Raw genomic sequence first — 11,195 nt, 5'->3', positions numbered from 1 at the left:
ATCGATTTCGCAAAATTTAGCACAAAAAAAAATCGAGCCCAACGCCTCCGATCCTTAAATACCCCAAATCCTAAAATCCAACTGAACCTGTTAATAAAGATTTTTGAGATAGGATAGCAGACTTACCAATGGGATGTTCGCTGTTCAAACCGTAAACAGTGTTGAAAAGTTTCATATATTTGGAATATTTGCCTAGTTTTTTTTACCTTCGCTAACCCTAACGTGCTCCTCGTCGATCCTCGCTAAAATGCACCCTTGTACTGGCTCCAGTGAGCCCGGCACTCACTAGTCTATTATTTTCACCAAAATATATGAAAATTTATGCAAATGTAAATCAGTACAAATTGCTCTCTGATGTTTTACTTTTTCTTGGTTGGGGAAACAAGCTATGGAGAATGTTTATTTTTTAAGGCAAGATATATTTCTGGTCTTTTCCATCTTAACTATTGACTTTTAAGCTTTTTCATGGGGAGACATATAGTTCTTTTCGGCGGCGCATTCATGTTTCATCAGTCCACCTGAGACGCCTTTAAATGCGTGCACTCTGAAATTCGTGGCAGTAATTTAGACAAAATCCTCACTGTATATTAATGAAAGACGGCCCCATGGCACCGCTCCTATACTCCCCATTCAGTGTAAACAAAACCACGAGACTCGGTTTGAGAGTGGTCCAAGGAAAATCTGCTGGAAAGGAAACATGCTGTTGGGGATCTGGCACAGACTATTCAGCGTCTGCACCTGGAGTTCAGAGATTTAAATGAGATCTGTGTTACATCTATAAACTCTTCAGCAGCCGCGAATGGAAGAAATTCGTACCGTTTGAGGCTTCATCCAGTCTTAAGCTTCAAACCAGCTCCATATTTAACGAGTATACTAACGCCAAAGAAAATTTTAAAAATTGTGTGTCTGTTATTTGGTCCCCCTCAAATTTTGAACCTCACACAAAAGCCTAAGATGATGCAGTGGACGAAGTTTATTTTTGCAGGTCTGATTGAATCGCTAAGACGGAAACTGGCGCATTCGAAGTTTATGATTCCAACGCGAAAATGATTCGGTCACATTTCTTACTCTCAAAGACACGCAACTTGTTCGTTTGAAAATTCAGGACTAAGTTTATTTATTTTTGTTCACTCCCTCAGGAATGGCCAACTTGTCCTTGTTTTGGATGCTACTTTTGTTGTTTAAAAAAATCTATTCTCTTGATTCACCAAGGCTGAGCTGTTTGCAGCTTTTCTGCTTGGTCGCATCTCCCTCTCGCTCCCCCCTCCCCTCCCCCCACCGAGAACGACAGGCCCCTAATTAAAAAGCAGCCAATCGGAACCGCCGGAAGGAAGCCGCGCGCCCGAGCCTGGCGGTCGGAAGGTGTCAATCACTCAGCGGGTAGCCAATCAGCGGGAGGCTCTGGCTGAACTTCCTCCTTTTTTTCTGTGGTGTGCGGGGAGAGCGCGGCGCGGCGGCTGAGGTAAACACTGGCTATGTGAGGAGGGAGCTGTCAAACAGCAGCTTTCCCAAGTCCCACCAGCACCAGCATCCCACACACAACAACAAAACTCTCAGCAACAACAACAACAACAAAAAACAGAGCGAAAAAGCAACAAAAAAAAAGAGAGGAACTTAAAACAAAAACAACTCACTTCATTTCTATTTATCTCTGGCAATCAAACAACAACTACATCTACAAAACAAAACAGGCGAGAGAGGGGGAAAAGCCATGGCGACAGCGACGTCCAATCCCTACATGCCGAGCAATAGCATCCTGTCGTCCAACTCTATCGTGCACAGCGACTCAGGCGGCATGCAGCAGGCGGCCACGTACCGGGATCCCTCGAAAATGGTGCAAAGCGACTTCATGCAGGGGGCCATCGCCAGCAACGGCCACATGCTCAGCCATGCACACCAGTGGGTAACGGCGCTGCCGCACACCGATGCCGGCTCGCCCTGGTCCTCGGCCATGGCCGGCAGCCCCTTGGGTCAGCAGCAACAGCAGCAGCAGCAACAGCAGCAGCAACAGGACGTGAAGCCGTCGGTGCAGGTCGTGGGCCGGGACGAGCTGCACACGGGAGCGGCTCCCCTCCACCACCACCGCCCGCCTCACCTGCCGCCTCACCAGCCGTCTCACGGCGGCCACCCGACCGCCTGGGGGGCGACCACCACGGCTCACATGCCTTCCATGGGCTCGGCCGTTCAGCCTCTCATCTACTCGCAGCCCGGATTCACCGTCAACGGCATGCTGAGTCAGGCGGGAGGGCAGAGTCTGCACCCGGGGCTGAGGGACACGCCGGAGCTGGTGGACCACGGACAGCAGCACCACAGCCATGAGCACTCGGACGAAGACACGCCGACCTCGGACGACCTGGAGCAGTTCGCCAAGCAGTTCAAGCAGAGGAGGATCAAGCTGGGCTTCACTCAGGCTGACGTGGGCTTGGCGCTGGGCACCCTGTACGGCAATGTCTTCTCCCAGACCACCATCTGCCGCTTCGAAGCATTGCAACTGAGCTTTAAAAATATGTGCAAGCTCAAGCCGCTGCTGAACAAGTGGCTGGAGGAGGCCGACTCGTCGACCGGCAGCCCCACCAGCATCGACAAGATCGCGGCTCAGGGCAGGAAGAGAAAGAAGCGCACCTCCATCGAGGTGAGCGTCAAAGGAGCCCTGGAGAGCCACTTCTTGAAATGTCCCAAGCCCTCGGCGCAGGAGATCGCCAGCCTGGCAGACAGCCTGCAGTTGGAAAAAGAAGTTGTCCGGGTTTGGTTCTGCAATCGGAGGCAGAAAGAGAAACGCATGACGCCGCCGGGAGGAGTGCAGCAGACGGACGATGTGTACTCACAGGTCGGCAATGTAAACGCCGACACACCGCCCTCTCACCACGGACTACAAACCGCCGTGCAGTGAAAGCAAAACGCAAAACATAGGCTGTTTAGACTGGATTTTTTTAAAGGACAAAACGAAATCAACAAGTTCAGGACTATCGCATTGATAGCAGGTTTTCTACTGTGATTGTGAGGCTGGCGATTGCATAGAATGAGTGCACCAAAACTGCAGATGTCTTCTTTTTAAAAATAACAAATCTGAACCCCTGGCTTGTGGTGACCGACAGGTGGACCCCAGATACTTCCAGATAAGTGTGTCTACATTTGCCTGCTGTTTCAGAAAGACTGGTTTATAAAATAATTTCAGATTTGGTCCAGTGAGATCGGATCGGCCGAGAACGCTGGAAGGTGCCTGGTGTACTTCCAGAGGCTGATATTTCTTGGCTCTATCAGGTGCATAGACAACACTGAAACAGAAAATTATTCATTCTGTTATTTGAATACTGAAGACTGTCCCTTATATAAAACATTGTAATCTGCAAGAGAAAAGGAGGTAATCCGCACTGACTCAAAAAAAAACCGGTAAAGGGGGGAGGGGGGGGGGGTCTTAAAAACACAAAACTTCTGAACAACGTTAAACCTGCCAGGCAGGGGAAATTTCAAGAGAAAACAATTAATGGGTTGATCCAAAAATAATGACAGATGGAACTTTCAGCAGCGAGGCTTGTTGGAAAAGACAAGACAAAAGAAAGACTAGGGGATTTGGGCGAGAAATCGTCCCAGATGTGGCTTTGATGATTGGTTCATTATGTTGTGTTCGACCTCATTCCCCTCCCCCCCCCCCCCAAAAAAAAAACCTTCGTCCGAATGTTTTCTAATTTCATCTCCAGCCCATTGGAGTAGAAGCATTTTTTAATAAAAAGAAAAAGAGAAAAAAAAAACTCCACCATCTGCAGCTGCACTTATTGAACTTATCCTCTTCTAAAAACCATTGCCAAGTTGAATGAATGGGTGCTGTGGATGCGACTGTATAAAACTGCCATTTCCAAGCAGTGTTCTTGGTAGGTTTCAAATAGACTTTTCAAAGACGGCAATATAGAGTCAGTAGATCAGTTACTGATCTAAAAATATTTACTTTATATTTTCATCAAAATTGACTTCTTTTAATATTTTATTCAGAATACCTATAAACTGCTGCAAAACGGTAATTTATTTTTCCCCAGATCTTGTATTAGATGTTTTCAAAACGAGCACAAATAAATGCGATGAAAAAATGGACAGTTGTTAGGTAATAAGGGTATCTTTTGATGTGATAATTTGATTGTAATTTAATTTGAGTAGTGATTCCGTAAGAGATGATTCAAGAAATAAATTTGTTAGAGTCAAACGATTTTGTGGCTCATGTGTCTGGTGTACAATGACAATACCTCAAAAAATTGCAGAAAAGCGTTAGTCTGTTTAAGACGTATATATAGAATTTATTTATGAACCATAAATTAATTGCCATATAATTAAATCACACTTTAATAACTAATATCGTTATACGTTTAAATATTCAACGTTTATTTTTTAACTCGGAAAGTATAATGTAGGTTAAAACTACGTTATGAATTTATAAATTAAATCCAATTTTGTCTGATTTATATGTTATCAGAATTAGGTAAGCTTTTAATCGCGGTTACGTCCCGTTTGTCTTGTGTCTGTTTTCTCTTTTTTAAGGAGTCTCCAAAATGCATAGTGCAACAAGCCTTTGCTTCTGTCCGATTGCGTTTGTATGATTTTATTTTTCAAGCTATTGATTTGCCTTATTTTTTGAGAGCATGAATTAGCTTTATCAAAAAACTGGTCTTTAATCAGACAGTTTGAAATAGAGTTATTTAACTAAAAAAATGTTACAACTATTTGGGAGGGAGGTAAAGGAAATTTCAAAAAGAGGTTCAGGCGCAGGTCACAGCTTCATTGAATGGGTTGTGTTGATATAGTTTAGACTGGTTTACTCTGCATTTCAAAAACAAGACCCAGTGGAATAAGGGCGTCTGGATATATATTTTTTAATCAAAGATGTCTTGTCGAATAACTCCCTGTACAGTTCTGCTGGTCAACCGCGTTTCTTATTTAGGGAATATGTTAAAATGAAAAATAAAATGGACCATCATAAAGACGTTGATTAACAGTTAATGTTTTACTTAACTATGGACAAAGGTTATAAGCAGAGTTCACTGCTGTTCAGGTTTTTCACAAATATCTTTGCATGATTTATATCAGTAGCACCCCACTAAAAATGCAGTCATTGGAATCACAATGAGGTGTAATCACCTATTTTAATACTGTATTACTCTTCAACAGTATAAGGTGAATATATGAGAAATCTGTTTTGAAGTATTCAGAAAGATACCCAGTCCAATACTTTCAAATATCGGCTTTTCCTACAATTTGATAGTTTAACATTCTTCTCAAATGACTGGTGCGATATTTTTGTTATGATTTCACAGTATCTGTATTTTCTGGTACAATATTTATAATCTAGTCTAGATGTTTTCCACTGTCAAAACGTTTGGATTTCGGGGTGGGGAGGTTGATATGGTGAGATGCTAGGCGCAAAGAGATCCGTTATTGTTTTAAAATATAAAATAACCAGAAGAGGTGACAAGGCATGTTAGGTTATTGGCACCCTCTGGGTTGAATTCTTTCTTTCAACAGCTCAGTGTGTGACGTCAGTTAAGTGTTATATTACAATTAGATCTTGGAAAGCCCGATCATGTTGCCGTTATTATTATTAATTTTTCCGCCGTTACTTTAATTCCTTTTTGAGGAGAACTGTATGTGCGGAGTGTATCTAGAGAAAGTTATGTGTCAGCGCAGCGTTGTATTGGCAATTCTCGACCACAATATGAGAAATTGATCGGTGGAGGTATATTGACCAAATGGAAACATTTCACGGCACCTACGGCCACCAGAAACAGCGTTGATAAGTAGCACAGCGATACTAGTGAAAAGTGGGGACTATGAGACATTAGCGTTGTTAGTAAGACAACGTTCGTGCTGTTCGCAAATAATAACACGTGATTCTTAAAATCCAATTTTTGTACACATTAAGTGTGCTGCTTGTTAGGAAATGATCAGAACTATATAAATTGTCCTGGAGGATGTTGTTTCCTGCGCCCAGCACAGAGTGAAATCCAGAATGATTTATGCGTCAATCTTGAGTGATTAAAAACTCTGAAACCCAGTCTGGTCCTGATTTTCTAAGTGTGATGTTTGTGGGGAAATTAAGCGTTGAAGTCAGATTATATGGAAGTGTTCCATTAGATACCGGGAGAGCCACTGGAGAATTGCATGGCATAGGAAATTGTGTTCCATATTAGTTCAATTTATTCTGGAGAAGTTGCATGTAAGGCTCCGTTTGAAGCAAACCCCTCATTGTACTCAATTCCGTGAAGATCCACTGGAAAAATAGCCAAAATTAGTGGGAAAGGCAGAATCAGCGGTAAAGTGTAATGTGAATTTAAACGATATTTTCTGAGGCGGTAATTTTTGATTCGTATGTTTCTAATAGTACAGCCTGGATCCGGGTTCTTAGCTATTCCGTTTCTCATATTTTACAAATTTGTGTTTTATTATCTCATTTCCTTAGCACCCACTTTTCTTTTCACTTATTTCATTCTTATTTCCGTTCGCCAAAAACCATGTATGGTTGCAACAAATTTAGTATGCTTGTAGGAAGATCCCTGCTGCGGGAATATCAACCTACATTAATTTCTGTCTCCTTTATCTATCTTTCAGTGACACCTTTAACTACTCTCGGTTACCAGCGGTTCACAATTTCTCAGATGCCTCGTCCCATGTTTTGTCTCATAGTGTGGAAGCCTTAATTGTCACAGTCTTTCCTCTTCCAAAACGTTTACCTATCATTTATTTACAGGGTGTATTAGCGTATTAAAGTGCATGTGCAGAACTGTAGAGAAGTTGCAATACACACACGTATGTATTATGTGTTCGTGTGTATTTCTATCTTATCTTTTAAACTTATTACTCAATGTATATCCGTTTACTTGATTCCTTCTCTGTTACATTCAGCGAGATGTTGTGATTATGAAAATTCTATTTGAGATAGTCATTGCTGTCGGCTTCATCCGTTAAAATCTATTCGCATTTAAGTACAATAGTCACAGAGAAGGGAATGAATTGCTGAAAAGAGCTCGAGGTGGTGAGGTAAATTTTAAAATAATTGGAGGTTGTTTAGAACCAGGCGATGTTCCAAAATTCTTTCCCCATCAGTCTTTGAATGGTGTTTGGCGTGATTAATCTTTATTTAAAAAAAAGCAGTAAGTTAGAAGAACATTGTGAAGTTACCTCACCAGCTCTTAGTTTATGTTGAAGTTGTGCTGCCAACTTAAATGTTAATTAATCAAAACTCGCAAACTGGTGCAACAGGTGTATTTTGTACTGAACTTGTTCAATTCCGGTAGCATTAATAATGCAAGTTTTCCATGTCACAGCGTGGGCAACGAATTTGCGTTTTCATTTTTAAAAACTTGCGTTGTCTTTAATACATATGGCTTAGATTTTAAACAAATTGCCAAATCTATGCTTCCTTTTTTGTTTAGCTTGGACGGACATGAGAACAATATGTGATACTGACGTCTGGTTGTATGTTGTGTTGCTTTATAAATAGAACAGAATCGCCGCCAAAAACAAATATTGGTGTGATCTTAACACATAATGCGTTTTAACGTTTGGGGTTGGGGTGGTATAAGGAAATCAATTTCTAGTTTATTATGTTGTATTAACAAGGTATGCAATAACTTAATCTACGCAACAGTTTGACAGCATGTTACACGTCAGTGGCAGAATGCATTGTGCAACAATAGTTTTTAAAGCTTGAGTAAGCGAGATTGACCACTGCGTGTTCTCATAATCGATCTTAATTATTATCAAGATATAAAATACACGGTATGCATACCTAATGTTGTGAGGGACCTTCTTACTACATATCGAGATCAAATGGGTTTCATTTTTACAGAAAAAGCGTATTGCATTGTAATGGGGAGCACTGAAAGGTGAATCCACATGACGCAATGGTGTTTTACGGGGGATTCTTTATCTTTTCAACTCAGACTACGTTGGGAACGATATTTAGTGCAGAAATAGTCACATTTAAGCGCAGGTATATATTTGGACCTTTGGGAATCTAATTTGTATTTTAATTGCGAGCCATAGAAGCCCATCTTGGCTCAAGTCAAAGTGCTTCCATTCTGCTGAGACTGCCCCTTTCCCATTGCAAAAAGGCTGCAATTTCAGGTGTCACAAGCTCCCACTGGTTCACCCACCCCTCCCCCTTGAAAAATAACGTTGCAATTCACAGGCTTTTACGTCCAATTTATTTTATTTTTAGGCGTATCGTCCCAAATAGAGATAGAAAAGCAAATGTCTCTGACAGAATGCAACATCCTTGTCAACTTAGTGTGGTTTGTATTCCTGCTGCACGAGAGAAGGCCTTGAGTTGGGGTGTCTGTCTTAACCGGTGCTAGCGTATTGCAAGGGATTTTGCCGAAACCAGACAGCCTTGCACGTAAGCCAGATACTGCCCATCCTACAAGTTGTATTCCTCGTGTCGACCATTCATTAAAACGCAGCAGCCTTTGTGGGGGGGGGGGGGGGGGAATCAAATTTCTCGGATTGATGAGCCAGCAGAGGTTGCGTCGCAACATATTCAAGTTAAAAGAATATGCATTTTTGTATTACTATTTATTGGTAGATCAATAATGATAGAATGACAGTTTCCCAGATTCACTTGACTTTAGTGTGTTTTCATTCAACGCTAGGGATGTGTTCAGAACTTGGGAACCGAATAAAGTTTTACTTATCATGAAGAAGGGAGATACATGTTGCAGGGAGTACAAACGGATTCTGCTCGGTTACACTGCTTAGTAGCACATCAAATCTTGGTAATCAATTGACGTCCACTAGCATTAGATTTTTTTCTAAAAATGGATTGTGAAGATGATCTCTGGAATAATTGATGAATTCAGATTCTCTCTGGTTATTTCTTGCTATGCGATTTGGGTGCTTTTTTGACGGTTCCCCATGCAAGGATGTTGCAGATTGACTAGTGAAAACGAAGCGTGTGCGTGTGCTTGGCCAGACTGGGTGGTAATTGAACAGGTCACTCCATCTGGTGGGACAACATTTTCACTTCGGGCCTGAATCCCAGTGTTGCGATAAACCTCCAGAAAACCCAGTGAGATTTCAAAACAAGGCATGTAGGAGTGGCAGTTTTCTGTTTGTGCTAAATTTACTATGCAAGCAACTTTTTAATTTCTCAATTGCTCCGATTTCTTATTTACTTACCTCAACCGTTCCTTTATTTAGCAGCTAGATTCAGATTTGTTACAGAGGTCAGCGCGAAAAATGTATAATGCCTATTACATAGCATCTTTTTAAAGGTCTGTAATAAATTTGCCACATTCAAGGTGGAATTGTTATAAAAAGTGCATAGTTCGTGTTGTTGACGCCTTGGACATATAAGAATTAAAGCATTACTGTCCATAAATGTTAGAGTTAAATTACTGCCTAGAGGCAGCTAGATACTGCCTTAGAAGACCCGCTATTCCGTTGTAGATATTATTAGAGTCCAGCTGAAGTTATACGATTGTTTGCACTTTTCATTTTATGGCCAGGAATGCTCACTGGTTCTGATGATTTGATCATTAAAATACGATACTTTCATTCTTTGATCTTTACCGTCCTGAAGTAATTATTAGATGGGGTAGTGCAATCAATCTAGGCCTGAAGTGATACCGTGCAATTATACTCACTCAAAATAACTTAAAGAAAAATATCGGAGTTTTTAGCAAATTAATCCGCTGTGGGGTTAGCCGAGTCTCAAAAAATTTCCGCACAGCTCTACAACGGTAGGGAGGTCTTTGTTCAAGCTGCATTGTTGCACCAGAGGAGAGACAAATTGACCTTATGCATACTTTATTACAGACCTTGAAGATATGCTCCTGGACTGTACTGCTTAAATTAACTGTCTATCTCACAACATAGCATTTCTACCTGCCAGTTTCATAAAACCACAACGTTGGCTTTTTGGTGTCATGCTGGTATGTGTGGTTTCCAAAACCAAAATGCCAAGAATGTTTAAAAAAAAGCCTTAATGTTTCTTTTATTGCACACATCACTGATCGGTTACAGCTGTACTTTACACACTGGTCAACTTGACCTCACAAATTACCACCGAAAAAAATACAGTAAAATTGCTAAATGTGCGCGCCCAAATATTTATTGAAACTTTATAAGCTAAAAATAATATTGATTCCGCCAAATACAAAGGTACTTGAATCTTGTTGTTACTATTGCTAGTTCGATAGTGAGGTTAATTATCGCTATGATGCAGTAGACATAATGGGAATATATTCGGTGAATATTCCATTTTATTTGCTGTTATGCTCGTAGTTATCTCAGATGACGGTCGATTTGGAGCCTGGTGGGAAGAATTAGTACGTGGGGGACAAGGATATCAAAGTTAGAGCAATTTTGACGAGAAAAACAAACTTGACAGAATACGGGATGGGGGGAGGAGAGATAAGATTTGAAACATCAAACAAGCCCCGGGGCGTGTTAACCCTTTAACCATAGACCTCATATGCAAATTTACCACAAATATTGTTGTTTAAGTGTTTCCAAGATACCTTCAGATGTTAAGCTAACTTCTTCATAAATAGTAGTGCAATGAAAAACTGGAAGGAACGATACTTTCTTCAGCTTTTGATTCACGAGTGAAATTGCAAAATTTGCATTTATCGATTACTAAAACATTATACATAAAAGCGGATAATTACTGTTGACGTTCCCCTATTTACTATTCAATATGCACTAAAAGGTAGATCCTGAAGTTAAAATAATCAGATTCATGTAATATTTGTAACGAAACATTTACGTTAAGATACATGTTAACGTCAGTGATTATTAAAACCTGGGATAACGATTGCGTCGAGCTTTGAGAAGCGTTGTTCAGAAATAGTACTGTTCTTAAATTGAAGAGGTAGGTGAGCTCAGCATTGTTACTGTTCGTAGTATTTGTATTTTTTTTTGTATATACATGAAATGTGAGGTTAATCTTTGTGATGTGGAAAAGGTAATTTAGAACTGAAGTGCACTGACTACCAGACGAAAGGATTGTACAACGCAAATTTCTATCAAAATATACGAGGGCTGTAAATGTGTGCCGTATACTCATCAACATGCACATATAAAAGATGATGTGGGACGAAATAACCACATGCACACTACCAAATATACGGTTCGATGTGCATGTACACAATACATAATCAGTAGGATAGAATGTGCACGCACCTTAAACACATACACAATGAAACATGCTT

The 11,195-nt window shown here is 40.8% G+C and overlaps 1 protein-coding gene across 1 annotated transcript; it reads left to right on the top strand.

Moving 5' to 3' along the window:
- Positions 1–277: 277 nt before the first annotated feature.
- Positions 278–4,329, top strand: pou3f3b (POU class 3 homeobox 3b). The gene has a single exon (XM_068033821.1). The coding sequence runs from the start codon at positions 1,712–1,714 to the stop codon at positions 2,888–2,890; it is 1,179 nt and encodes a 392-aa protein (XP_067889922.1). The 5' UTR covers positions 278–1,711; the 3' UTR covers positions 2,891–4,329.
- Positions 4,330–11,195: the final 6,866 nt, after the last annotated feature.

This window comes from Heterodontus francisci, chromosome 6 (assembly GCF_036365525.1).
Source record: "Heterodontus francisci isolate sHetFra1 chromosome 6, sHetFra1.hap1, whole genome shotgun sequence".
Lineage (NCBI taxonomy): Eukaryota > Metazoa > Chordata > Chondrichthyes > Heterodontiformes > Heterodontidae > Heterodontus > Heterodontus francisci.
The sequence above is the reverse complement of the archived record's forward strand: the minus strand, read 5'-3'. Positions and strand labels throughout refer to the sequence as shown.